Consider the following 14,382-nt stretch of genomic DNA (forward strand, 5'->3'; position numbering starts at 1 on the left):
CTCTGCCCTGGAGAGCCAGAGCGGTCAGTCCGATTCCCAGCTCCGCAAGAATCCATCTTCATCCGGAGATCCGACTAAAAACTAAAGCTGACAAAGCAAAGAAAAAACTGATATTTTCAAAGAAAAAAGATTAGAAAGGCTGAGACTGGAGCCCCAGCACAGGGAAGTCTGACTACTCCTGACGCTAGGCAGAGACAAACTGGGGTTGGGATGGATCACTGCAGGGGGGTATTGACCAGTGGGACAGCCCCCATGGGTGTGTCTATGCTAAATGCTTTTGTTCTTTTGACTAAGTCTTATGCCTAGCTACTCCTGCGGAGCGGAAGTCAATACCCCAATACTGATGACTTAGAGGAGGCGGCGACTGTCGGAGGACAAAAGAGAAACTTTTTTTCTTCAAAATTTTTTGTATTTTTTTGTTTGTTTAGCAAAAAATAAAAACTCCAGTAGTGATTCAATACCACTAAAAGAAAGCTCTACTTGTGTGGAAAAAATTATAAAAATTTAATTTGGGTACCGTGTGCAATTGCCATTCAAAGTGCAACAGCGCTGAAAGCTGAAAATTGCCCTGGGCAGGAAGGGGGTTTAAGTGCCCAGTAGGCAAGTGGTTAATTCACAAATTGAGCGCTGTTGGCTTTAGTACGTAGAGTATCTCCCTGGATAGAAAAGTGATTACAAATGTGTGACCAAGGGGTGGTGATAGTGTGTCTGGCATTGTAAGTGGGGTACCCCGAGGCTCTGTCCAGGGACCAATTCTATTTAATTGGACAATATGGAACTATCAGTCCCAGCAGTGCAGACAGCAAAGCACAGCCCATACAAACTGTCCCCCCTTACGGAACTATCCATCTGAAATATCTCTGTTGAAACTTTTGGCTGTAGCAGGAGGCATTTGTTCGCAAAAGGGCTGGCGAGTGGTACAAGAATGAGTGTCTGCAGGCAACAATAAAGCATGGTAGAGGTTCCTTGCAAGTTTGGGCCTGCATTTCTGCAAATGGAGTTGGAGATTTGGTCAGGATCAATAGTGTCCCCAATGCTGAGAAATATAGGAAGATACTTATCCATCATGCCATACCATCAGGGAGACGTGCGATTGGCCCCAAATCTATTCTGCAGCAGGACAACGACACCAAACATACAGCCAATGTTATTATCTTCAGCTCAAGGAGTGAGGGTTTGGCCTCCACAGAGCCCTGATCTCAACCAAAGAGTCTGTCTGGGATTACACGAAGAGACAGAAGGATTTGAGGCAGTTTACATCCACAAAAGATCTGTAGTTAGTTCTCCAAGATGTTTGGAACAACCTACCTGCCAAGTTCTTTTGGAAACTGTGTGCAAGTGTGCCCAGAAGAATTGATGCCGTTTTGAAAGAAAAGGGTGTTCACACCTAGTATTGATTGGATTTCTCTTCTGTTCATTTACTTTCCATTTTGTTAACTGACAAAAAATAAATTCCTAATTTGCAGCATTTTTTCACAATACTGTATGTCAGAAGTTTTGATTGAAAATCTTTATGAAAAATCTATCTACTGTGAATGCAAAAAATAAACCCAAACAATTTACTATAGTATTTTTTATTTTTTTTATTTTGACAATATACATTCTTCTGTTGACAAGGTAATGGGAATGGTGATTGCAGATGCTGTCCCAGTCACATGCACCTGATATAAATAGGACGTTTAACTGTTATCTATATAGGGGTGTCAGCCCTCTGGCACTGACTTAGTTAAAAGATGATATCTATTGCGTACAAGGGAGAAAATGTTCCATGCAATCAGCTAATGCTACCCCCTCGTAGTGTTTTACAGGTCACCGGCCCTTGCTTAGTTAGGAAATTCTTTTCTTTCCACTGAGCATGAAAACTCTCAGAGATCCTAAAGTCGGTCTGGAAAAAAGAAAAGAGGTGAAAGTAAGAATGTGAGAGAGAAACAGATAAAAGGGAGAGGCATGGCAATAAAGGGATTAATGAATACCTGCAACTTTTCAAACACTTTCTTCTTTGGCTTAAGCTCCGCTTCTGGCCTTCCATTTTCATATCCCTCAACATAGACTCGCTCACCAGGAACACATTCTGCAGGTGGGTCCAGAGGTTCTACCTGTCTATTGTCCCCATCGCTGAGACAGATAAAACCATTGTGTTGTTAGTTAGAACATTAGCTGTCTTATATATTAATAGCGATAGTTCTTACAATTACAACATGGGGCAAAAAAGTATACAAATATGGGCATCACAAAGTGTCTTAAACATACTTAAAAAGGGATTTCATAGTTTATGGGGTTGATTTACTAAAAGGCAAAGCCACTGTGCACTGCAAGTGCACTTGGCATTGCAGTCGCTGTAACTTTGTGGGGGACATGCAAGAGAAATAAAAAACATTTTTGCTTGCACATGATTGGATGATAGAAATCAGCAGAGCTTCCACTCAGATCTGCAGCAAGTGCACAGACAATTTACCTTTAGTAAATCAACCCCCTATGTGTACATCTATCCAAACTCTTCTTGATAATGAAACAGATCAAGTGACACCATCATGCTGTTAGGCCACGTAGACATATAGCTGTCATTACCACACCTCCAAAAAGCGATCTGCAGTGGATTTTTACAGGTAGTGAGAATGCCATATGTCGCCTCCCCACTGCTTGTTTCAAACTTGTAAATGCCGCATCCATGTGCATTACACGACGCTGTGGCATGGCTCTATTAACTTAAATGAGTCGTGTTAGGTGGTGGTACCGTGCCAAACATGACAAGTATATAAAGTTTGCTGCAGCCGCTGCATATTGACATGTGTAAACTCCCCCAACCAGCTGCCTTGGCAGCTTAACGTGGGGGCTGGTCTTGCTATCCCTCCCCCCCCCAAAACTCAAGTGTAAACCAGTCCTTATTCCCTGTAGCATAAGTCCTGCAAAGTGTGTCCAACACCTTGTTGGGCATATTGTTCAAGCACAGCAGTACACCATAAGCCTTTATTTTATATAAACACATCGCTGCCCATTGTTATGTTTTACATAAAAATAAAGCATATGCCAAGGCCAAAAGTTTTTTTAATAGTCTTAGAGTGGGAAAGTTTAGACCCCTGTCTGGCTTTTGCCCCCAACGGAGGCCCTTTAGAGAGAATTTTCTTTCACTTTTTGTCCCAATGATAACCATTTTCTGAAACAAAGTGAGAAAAAAATATGCTACAGGGACAGAAAAAAAAAAAAAGTGTCAAAAAGCGAGGAACAAATCTCCAAGAATCTTGAATAGCAGTCACAACCAAGAAGAGGTTCCCCCACTTCTTTCAAAACGTCACACTTTAAAATGAACCTGTGACAAAGACCCATGTAAGAAACTGCCAGTTACACTGAATAGTGGCCACCTCCAGGTGTCAATCTATTGTAGTACCCAGGTGATACATAAATGATGGCCATCTCCTATGATCACCGAGTCAATGGCCTGCCCCCTTACAACTTCACAATTGGTCAATAAGAGCATTAGGCCTCATAAAGCAGCCTGCTAGTCTGTGTGTATAGCAGTCAATTTAATATAGAATATTTTAGCTACAGTAGAGAAAAGAATTTACTTTTATGTGTGACTACTGATAAAAAAAGGTTCTATAGCGCTATGAAATGATAAAGAAGGAAATGTTATATATCCACTTTACTTACATTGATGCACAAAGCAGCATGCCTTGAGATTCTACTCCTCGCATCTTCTGAGGCTTTAAGTTGCATAGTAGAATAACAGAACGTCCCTGCATTTCTTCAGAAGGCACATAATTCACCAATCCACTAACCACAGTACGTGGATTTTCCTCACCCACATCTACTGACTCAACATACAATGAGTCTGCATCTGGATGCTGCCAGAGAAAAACAGTTTGAAGTTAGAATGAATATAAAAAAAAAAAAAACACAAGTCTGACAGAATAAATGCAGAAAGCTTGCACTACAAGTACTTTTATATAAATTTTGTATTGTGGAAATTTTTTCTAGAGCGATCCACAAACTACACAAGGATTTGTAGCTTTTATGAAGGTTTAGCAGAAATTACAACTTTTAATAAAACCTGGAATATTGCATGTCTATGGCCTGAAGATTTGATTATTGCCCACATATTGGTTATCCTTTGGACTGGCATGTCAATCAGGTATGTATAAGAAGCAGTTTTTACAAAATAATCTGATGTAGAAGTTCAATTTTAAAGGCCAAGTTCAGTTTTTAAAAAAAAATAATAATAATAATAATAATAATAATAAATGCACATGTTTTTGCGGGTAAAAAAAAAAAAAAGAAAGTGCCTTTATGGGTTTTTTTTTTTTTTTTCTCTCAAGAGCCTGCCAAGCTCATGTAGACACTGCCTACAGCTTTCTTGCCTGTACCTCTGTACAGGCTTTCAGTTAAGAAATCAGTAAGAAGTGTCAGGAACTATGAGGCGCTCATCAGCACCCTCGCAGGTTGAGAACTTTAAGCCATATGCTGAGGTGGAAGAAGGGATCTGACGTTCGTTCATTCCCAGATTCCTGTAAAAGAATGAATGATGTGGCTGTGCGGGCACAGTACCCTGCACAACTGCTACTTTTGAAATGTGACCGCAGGTGCAGAGAGAAAAACCCCATCCACTGTCACAGATGGGGTTTAGAATCTGGGGTTGCAGCTGGAGGCGCTGGGGCATGTTACACCCTAAATGAGGGTGTAACATGCTCCAAAAAGTGAACATAGCCTTTAAGGTTACAAGATAAATGGCTAAACCTTTCGAAATGCATATATAATAGGCTTTCTTGTCCCAATATTATTACAACAAAATGTGGCTGTTGGTCCTGTACCACATCCTTAGATAACTTCGAAGTGGAAGCAAAAAAAAAAAAAAATGGACTTTACTAGTACAGAGGGGGCACACACAGAGTTATAAAAAAAAAAAAAAATGTCCAGTTTATTACAAAATGTTAAAAAAAAAAAAAAAAACGCGTATAATACAATTCCCACATCCAGGTACACTTAAGGTTCAACCCCGGTTAGATGTGCCAGATAAGAGCTACTTAATACGTTATGTGTTTGTGTCAGTTACTACAAAAGCCACAACAGTGTAAAATGTATAGCTATCACTGTTGCTATGAAGAAAATATTATATACTCCAAAACTGACTTACCCTGCTTACACTGAGGATTTTACCAACTCGTAAATCAAGAAGAGATGGAATAAGATCCTCTGGCTCAGCACTCTTGTTAGCAGTTTTAGTCACAGGCTCTGAAAATAAACAGCAAGTTATAAATAAAGCTATAAGTTATAGTTTTAAAAACAATTATAATTAAAATGCAAAAGGCACTCTCTTCTAGCAGCCAAGAAAATTTGTATTTTAAGTTATGTTTATATAGACCATTTACCAATGTGTGATTATTTGCATGCATGCTAAATGCTACGAGGGCTCAAGCCAATCTGTATTTGAAGCCACTTTTAGCATACTTTGGAAACCGACTCGGAGGTAATCCAGAAACTACTACAGAGAATGCTGACAAATCATGCCTGCAACCTGACACATGCACAGCATAGACTGCCATTACTCTCTCTCAGTTCCTTCCACACCCAGGATATGCACAAGGCTATATGATCACAGTTAATCTGAATAGTGCGAGCACTATTGATTCTAGGAAGGCTGAAGAACAAAATCCTGGGATGTAGAAACATCATAGGTGTCAGGTCTTAGGTTTATTGAGGCTGTTATAAGTGCGGTTATCTTTTATCATGCGGGCATTTTTATACAGATTTTTATACAGAAAAATACAAGAGTGAGTCAAGACAACACTTACTTTGTTTCGTGGGGTCAGGATAGGCATCGTTGCTTAGTTTCTTCATTTCAGGGCTGTTGAATTTCTCTCTAATGGGAGCCAACAATTTATTCAAAGCCTTTTCCACAGATGCCTTAAGATCTCCAGGATGCACTTGCTGCAAGAAGCATGTTTATTTTATATGGGATTCAAGCATTTTAGACTTTTACATAAAACCTTGATGTTGGTAAAGGTTTCCCAGCTCTCTACAACTATTCTACAGTAAAATGATGAACCTAAACCACAATTGATTTCTAACCATTTTAATACAAAACAGTTGATTGTTATTGTAATATAAAAAAAAGCTTTACAACCTCTTCAAAACTAACATGTCTATACCTCTATACTTATCTGCTTTGTGCAATGCCTTTGCACAAAAGCACCCCTGATCCTCCTGGGGTCTCCTGCTGGTGCTCCAGGCCCCTCCTCTTTATCGGGTGCTTTCCATGGGGGCACCTGTGCAGGCTCGCTACCGAGTCCTGCTGCTGTGTCTATTCACATGAAAAGCCAGACTCACCACGCCCCCCACCGCTCCAAGATTTAATTGACAGCAGTGGGAGCAAATGGCTCCTGCTGATATCAGTCTGTCCAATGAGGAGAGAGACAGTGGCTGGAGCTGCTGCACTCGTGCACATCGCTGAATTGGATCGGGCTCAGGTAAGAAAAAAAAGGGGGACTGGGGGGCGCTGCAGCACAGAAGGATTTTCACCTTAAAGTATTAGAATGCATTAGGGTGAAAAACGTCAAGTGCCGGTTCACACTGATCCCAATTGTCAGGCGACTTGGTCAATTTGTCCAGACAGTTCTAGTCTAGTCCCAGACTGCCGCAGATGTAACGGCATCAGCTTCATAGCTAACCCACGGTGCCAGTTCCTGCTTTTGCTAAATGCTAGGGGAAATTACCCTCAACAGTCCGATTCGGGTAAAAAAGACCAGTACTGAGAAAGTTGCAGACTTACTGTTATGGGGCCAGAAGGTTCTGAAGAAGCGAGCGAAACATGTCAACCAGTGGGTCCATTACACAGGGCTCCTCAACATAATGTCAGTCGTGACTAGAACTGTCTGGACAAATTGATGACAGAAAGCATGGATTCATGAGAACAGATCAGTACCAAGGACAGGATTAGCTGGCTGATTCGCACAGGTGAGATGATACTGACTCCCACGGAAGTAAAGAAGGCAGGTTTGCAGGAGAGGAGTGCAGCATGAAAGAGTTGAGGCGTGGCGTGTCTTCTTGGCGCTAGATGCAGGAAGTATGGAGGTGGACATTCCTGTATGGCGCCGTAACAGTAAGTCTGCAACTCTCCTAGTACCTGTCTTTTCACCTGAATCAGACTGTTGAGGGGAATTTCCCCCAGCACTTTGCAATAGCAGGAACCGCCACCGAAGGATTGCTATTCAGCTGATGCCATTACATTTTCGGCAATCTGGGTGCTTTTTCACTGAAGCCCACATACACATCAAGTAAAGAGGTAGTTGCACCAACCAGCCTAACTGCACTTCAAGCAGAACCCTGTCGTGTAATGACAAAGCATCTGGAGATGTACCCAGGACAGTAATGCTAGTATCTGACACATTCAGCAAGCAACTCCTTCGCACGTGTTTTTTAGGCAATTTTTTGTCTGAGAACTGTTCTCTAATCCAGCAGGTTATAGAGTTATATCGCTTCACCACTCAGTGAGGCTCAACATGCCACTTTATAAAAAGTTTATTTCAAACAATAGGCGGTGCTAGCCTGTGTCATGTTGGGCATACACTGCTGTGAAGAAGATTACATGCCTCATCTAATCCAATGTCTGTCTGTCCTTGTCTGGGCCCCTGTGTTTTGTAACTTTTAATTAGTAACATTGTTATTACGGTGTGCAGTGGAGGTTTTTGATACTGTGTATGTTTTAATGTAATCCAGTCCAATAAATTTACAATTTAAAAAGTTAACATACCATTTGGGGTCGCATTATACTGCCTTTCTTTGGGGTCTTTCCCCCTTTTTTTTGTTTAATAAACATTACATGGTCATTTGCTGATTCTGCCATAGGAAAAAATAGTAAGGCATATCTGACCATCATTTCAAGTCTAAAGCCGGCCATAAACTGTTTGAATCTCCGTTAAGCAGGAACCAGACGAGATTTGAACCATGGGCAGGCTAAATGTACCAAAGTTGATCAGTCAGTCAATTAATTAGGAAGTACTCATGGGTTTTACAGGGGGAGCTCCTAGGAAACCAGAAGTTCATGTTGGTAAACATCCCTCCCTGATATTTCCGTTCTGTTTTTGTTCGTTAACTAAATGGAATAAATTTTCGTCACTTGACGAAAATGTGGGGTAATTTTCATTTAGTTTTCATCACTGTAAATATGCCGCTGACTAAAACTACGACTAAAATGTTTTTGTCAACAAAATTAACACTGGGTTGCAGGAAAGAAAATTGCTCCTTCTATCAACGGAAGACCAAGTCACACAGTTGTCACACCCTCCTCTATTACTGATGTAAAATGTACCCATCCAGACATAGGGATAATGTTTAAAGAAACCGACAAGTGCACACCAGGTTTCCAGATGTAATGCAAAATAAAAAATAAAAATAAATCTACCAGCAGATGCCATTCAAATTGCAAGACATCTCACTGATTCCTAACCTGCTCAGCAAAGTCTTTTTCCAATGTCTCATAGTCTGTGTAGGTTTTGTTTCCGCCATATTTCTCATCCCGAAGAACGACAAACTCTGAAAACCAAAACAAAGCAAGGTAAGAAAACAAAAAACAGGTAAACGAAGGAATTCTAGCAAATTTCTCATATGTGATCTCACCTGACTTCAGAGGAAATAGGACATGTCTGACAAAGCTTAATACTCCATTATTCTCTATATTTCCTGGTTCACAGAAAGCTTTTTTTAGCTTCTTTTTCACATCTGACGGGGAGTCCAGAAGGTCTATTTTTGATTCCTGAAACATTATGAAAGCAATTTCGAATGATTATGCACAGTGAGCATAGTATTAAACATAGGAAAAATTGATTATGAACATTATACAAATACTAAAAAGCTTTGCCACTTGGAAACTACAAACTGAAAGATTAGTTTATATAAAAGAAAAAAAAAATATTATAATGATCACAAATTAGTATGTAAAGCTAGATATTTTTGCACATTAAGTAAACACAAAAAAAAAGTTATATGTTAAATTTATCACACCCCGGCTTATGTGCCACATTCTTATACTGGGAATATAAAGATAAATAAGGGATGGAAAAAAAATCCTTGAAAATGACTAAAGCTGGCCATAGACAGCTCAAATTGAGTCTTTTTCCTTCTGAATGTACAACCCAATTTTCAGATGTGACTTTAACCACTTGCCTACAGTGCACTTTCACCCCCTTCCTGCCCATGCCAATTTTCAGCTTTCAGCGCTCTCACGCTTTGAATGACAATTGCGCGGTCATGCTACACTGTACCCATATGACATTTTTATCATTTTTTTCACACAAAAAGAGCTTTCTTTTGGTGGTATTTAATCACCTCTGGGTTTTTAATTTCTTACAAAAAAAAAGAGAAAATTTTGAAAAAAAAAAAAAAAATAAAGTTTTTCTTATTTACTGTGAGTAAATTTTGAAAATAAGTAAATTTTTCTCCTTCACTGATGTGCGCTGATGAGGCTGCACTGATGGGCACAGAGGTGGCACTGCGAGGCGGCACTGATGGGCAGCACCATCAGTGCCCCTAGTGCTGCTAGTCAGTGCCCATCAGTGCCTAGATGAGCAGGCATTCATGGGCACTGACTGGCAACACTATGGGCACTGATTGTGGGCACTGATGGTGGGCAGTTATGGCATTTTATTTAAAAGCAATATTTACAAACCAGGCGCTCCTGGGATGCTTGTAGGGTGGAGGGATAGAAGTAAGCCTGTGAGGCTCCCCAGCGGTTGTTCTGCTGTTAGCCAACTAATGGCTCAGTAAAGAGATTCGCACCCAGGGCAGCCGTAGGAAAAATTCCAGTCCAGAAGTCAAAGCAATAATCACAAATCTGGCGCTCCTGGGGTGCCTTTAGGGTGGAGGGATAGAAATAAGCCTGTGAGGCTCCCCAGCGTTTTTACTGCTGCTAGCCAACGAGCATAGGAAGGGTGCTGATATGGATAAAAGTACATGAGGAAGGCAGCGCATGAACCACACCGGGATGCAATGGATAAGAAAGTCAGGTGAACATCCAGTATAGAAAAGGTTAACAGTTTATTGGTATTGATAACTGAAAAACAAAGTACATAAAATGCTTACATCCCCCTGGGCTGGAGTGGATAAGGGCACCTGGCAGCAAGCAACACAAGTGCGAGGAGCTCAGTCTCCCAGGACTGCTGAGCAGTGTGTGCACTAAGCCGGAAACCAGCCGGCGCGAGGATGAAAGGACTCTGCTGTAAGTTCCGTAGCGGTGACATCGGCCGGACAGGCGCCACTTGCGGGGAAGTACCAGGAACCAGGGTGGACCACAAGCTATATGGTTGCCATGACTACATGTTTCGCGCTATGCGCTTTATCAAGTCATCTAACTTGAACATGACTTGATAAAGCGCATAGCACGAAACATGTAGTCATGGCAACCATATAGCTTGTGGTCCACCCTGGTTCTTGGTACTTCCCCGCAAGTGGCGCCTGTCCGGCTGATGTCCTTTCATCCTCGTGCCGGCTGGTTTCCGGCTTAGTGCAATACCAATAAACTGCTAACCTTTTCTATACTGGATGTTCACCTGACTTTCTTATCCATTGCATCCCGGTGTGGTTCATGCGCTGCCTTCCTCATGTACTTTTATGGCATTTTATTTACCTCTTGTAATCAGGGCACTGGTGATCAGTGCCCTGATTACATTCCTCTGTGTCCCCTATGAGGAGCAGCCGCTGATCGGCTTCCCTCTTCCTCACACGCAGTCTCTGGGAGAAGCTGGCAATGAGAGATGATCTCATATGTTTACATTTGAGATCATCTCTCATTGGATGTTCCGATTGCGTGGCAAATGGCCGCTGTGATTGGCCATTCACCACGATCTATGATTGGCTGTGTCCAAGGCCGACACAGATTTTCCCCGATGCGCGCGCGGGAGCGCGTGGGGAGCCTGTTACTGGGAGGCCGTTTAAAGACGGCCTCCCGGAAATTAGAGCCCGCGCTGTAGCCGTCTTTCGGCTATAGCGCGGGCGGGAACTGGTTAAAAAATACATATACTATACAATAAATTACATAAATACAATACTACATACCGTATTTATCGGCATATAACACGCACTTTTTCTTCCTAAAAATGGGGGGCAAAACAGCAGTGCATGTTACACGCCAATATATTAAAAAAAAAAGCCCAGGCACCGCTGAGAGGCAGAGGAGGCGGGCCGGGCAGAAGGAAGGACGAGGGGTGGCTGTCCTATGATCCGACAGCACAGTGGCCCAATGCTGGGACGTGTGACGTCTATCACAGGCGCCAGGACTTCAGATCACAGCGGCCGCTCGTCCTCCCTTCTCCTCGGCCCGGCCCCGCTGTGTGCAATGGCGCTGGCGAGGCTGCATTTATGGACACTGCGCTGATGAGGCTGCATTTGATTAAAAATAAAAGTTCTGAGTTTAAAACAGTTTATTTCAAATTTAACCACTTAAGCCCCGGAAGATTTTACCCCCTTCCTGACCAGGGGGTTTTTTGAGATTTTTTACTGCGTGATTTTAACGGACAATTGCGCGGTCGTGCGACGCTGTACCTAAACGAATTTCACGTCCTTTTTTTCCCCACAAACAGAGCTTTCTTTTGGTGGTATTTGATCACCTGTACGATTTTTTGATCATGCGCTATAAACAAAAAAAGAGCGTAAATTTTGCAAAAATAACAATATTTTTCACTTTTTTTTATATGAAATTCCCCCCCCCAAAAGAAAATGTAAAAATCAAAATTTTTTAACAGTATCGGCCAATTTGTTTTATGCTACATATGTTTGGTAAAAAAAAAAAAAAAAAAAACGCAAAAAGCGTTTCTCTTACGTCCTCCGACAGTCGCCGCCTCTCCATATTCGTCACTATGGGTTATTGACCTTTGCTCCGTACGAGTAGCTAGGCAACAGAATATGTCAATATTAAAGCTTTTAGCATATCCCACCCCCAGGGGGTGGTCCCCTCAGTCAATACCCTCCTGCTTCCTGTATCCATACCTCAGTTTCATTGTCTAGCTATCAGGAGTAGCAGGCTGTTTCTGTGCTGGGGCTTTTTGTCTCAGCCTTTATCTTCTTTTTGATTTTATTTGAGTGTTTTTCTCTCTTTTTTTACTTAGCTGTTAATTTTTTCAGCATTAGTTAGTTCTTCTGATGAAGAGGATCGTGCTCTGTGCGCTTTGTGCGGGTTCGCAAGTTCCGCATGGAATCCCTGCGCTCGGTGGTGGCTGCTCTAGTTCCGGGAGAATTCATGGCCTTCATCGACTTGAAGGATGCGTACCTTCAAATCCCCATTTTCGAGGGTCACCAGAGGTACCTTCGATTCGCCATTGCGGAGGATCATTACCAATTCGTGGCGCTGCCTTTTGGTCTCGCTTCGGCTCCGCGGGTGTTCACCAAGGTGCTTGCACCGGTTCTGGCTTTATTGAGAGCCCAGGGCATCTCGGTCCTGGGGTATCTGGACGACATTCTGGTTCGGTCTGCGACCAGTCAGGGTCTGGTGATAGACCTGTCCGTCACGATGCAAACTCTACAGGAGTTTGGTTGGACGATAAACTTTCCAAAATCGACGCTGTGCCCGTCGGTTCGTCTTCCCTACCTGGGAATGATCCTGGACTCTGTTCAGGCGAAGATCTTCCTGCCGGAAGACAAGCTCAGGACACTTCAGGAAGAAGTCAGGTCCCTCCGGGACGTTCTGTGCTCGTCTCTCCGGACAGGCATGAGGTGTCTGGGATTGATGGTCTTGGCCTTCGAGGCGATTCCCTTTGCCCAGTTTCACACGAGGGGTCTCCAAGCAGAGATCCTGTCCAGGTGGGACGGGCGACCACAATCTCTGGATCTTCAGATCTCGTTGAGTCCTCGCACCAGAAGGGATCTTCTGTGGTGGCTACAGTCCCCGGCGGTGTTGGGGGGCAAGTCTTTTCGCCCTCTTTAGTGGACGGTGGTCACCACAGATGCCAGCCTGTAGGGGTGGGGTGGTGTTCTGGGCGTTCTGTCCACCCAGGGTACTTGGTCGGAGGGGGAATCCTCCCTTCCGATCAACATTCTGGAATTGCGGGCGATAAATCTCTGCCTTCGACGTTGGACGGACAGGCTTTAGGGCCGTCCGGTTCGGGTGCAGACGGACAATGCCACAGCGGTGGCCTACATCAACCACCAAGGGGGCACCAGGAGTGCCCGAGCGGCTCGGGAGGTGGCCGACATTCTTTCTTGGGCCGAGACGCACGTCCCGGCGATCACGGCAGTTCACATTCCGGGGGTGGAGAACTGGCAGGCAGATTATCTGAGTCGCCAGACCCTGGACCAGGGGGAATGGTCACTCCACCCGGATGTCTTCCAGATGTTGTGCGCGAAGTGGGGTCTTCCAGATGTGGACCTGTTCGCGCCTCGTCTGAACAACAAGGTGGGAAGGTTCGTGGCAAGGATGCGCGATCCTCGGGCAGACGCGTCGGACGCGTTAGTGGTTCCGTGGCATCAGTATCGACTGATGTATGCATTCCCACCGATTCAGCTACTATCCAGGTTCCTTCGCAGGTTGTCCTCGGAACCGCTCACGGTGATTCTGGTGGCGCCAGACTGGCCTCGCCGGTCTTGGTACGCAGACCTCGTGAATCTGGCGGTCGACGCTCCATGGCGTCTGCCTCTTCGAGAAGATCTTCTGTCTCAAGGACCGATATTCCATCCTGCTTTACAGTCGCTGGCTTTGACGGCCTGGCTGTTGAAACCGAGGTCCTGAGGGATAGGGGTCTCTCCCCGGAGGTCATTCACACTTTGATCAACTCTAGAAAGACTTCTTCGGGGAAGGTATACTACCGTACTTGGAAGGCCTATTTTGCCTGGTGTGAGTCCAGGGGGTATTCCCCTCGCTCTTACTCGGTGTCTAGGGTGTTGTCTTTCCTTCAAACGGGTGTGGACCAGCGTTTGGCGTTGGCCACGATTAAGGGTCAGATTTCTGCGCTGGCCGTTCTCTTTCAACGCCCTGTGGCGTCCAATTCTTTGGTTAGCACCTTTGTTCAAGGGGTGCGACACCTGGTCCCTCCTAGGAGGTAACCTTTGCCTCCATGGGACTTGAACCTCGTTCTGTCCGTGTTGCAACATGCTCCCTTTGAAAAGATCCGGGAGATCTCGTTGCCTCTGTTGTCCAAGAAGGTCGCTTTTTTGGTGGCGATCACTTCGGCTCGCAGAGTGTCGGAGCTGGCAGCTTTGTCCTGCAGGTCTCCGTATTTGGTGATTCACTTGGATAAGGTGGTCTTGCGACCTAACCCTTCTTTTCTCCCGAAGAGGATCTCGGAATTTCATCTCAATGAGGACATTGTCTTGCCTTCACTTTGCATGAAGCCTAGACATCCGAAGGAGGTGGATTTACACTCCTTGGATGTTGTTCGGGCGATTAGGGTTTACCTGTCATCG

The 14,382-nt window shown here is 43.9% G+C and overlaps 1 protein-coding gene across 1 annotated transcript in view; it reads right to left on the reverse strand.

Moving 5' to 3' along the window:
- Positions 1 to 1,579: 1,579 nt before the first annotated feature.
- The window catches only part of YARS1 (tyrosyl-tRNA synthetase 1), a 53,725-nt gene continuing 40,922 nt past the window's right edge, over positions 1,580 to 14,382 (reverse strand). Inside the window, exons 8-14 of the mRNA XM_082245632.1 lie at positions 8,611 to 8,746; positions 8,441 to 8,526; positions 5,787 to 5,922; positions 5,129 to 5,226; positions 3,649 to 3,842; positions 1,974 to 2,115; positions 1,580 to 1,885 (exon numbers count right to left, since the gene is read on the reverse strand). Coding sequence (XP_082101758.1) covers positions 1,775 to 1,885; positions 1,974 to 2,115; positions 3,649 to 3,842; positions 5,129 to 5,226; positions 5,787 to 5,922; positions 8,441 to 8,526; positions 8,611 to 8,746 — 903 coding nt within the window. The 3' untranslated portion in view covers positions 1,580 to 1,774. The remainder of the gene's footprint in view (positions 1,886 to 1,973; positions 2,116 to 3,648; positions 3,843 to 5,128; positions 5,227 to 5,786; positions 5,923 to 8,440; positions 8,527 to 8,610; positions 8,747 to 14,382) is intronic.

The sequence above is a fragment of the Pelophylax lessonae genome (assembly GCF_965119305.1).
Source record: "Pelophylax lessonae genome assembly, chromosome: 2".
Classification (NCBI taxonomy): domain Eukaryota; kingdom Metazoa; phylum Chordata; class Amphibia; order Anura; family Ranidae; genus Pelophylax; species Pelophylax lessonae.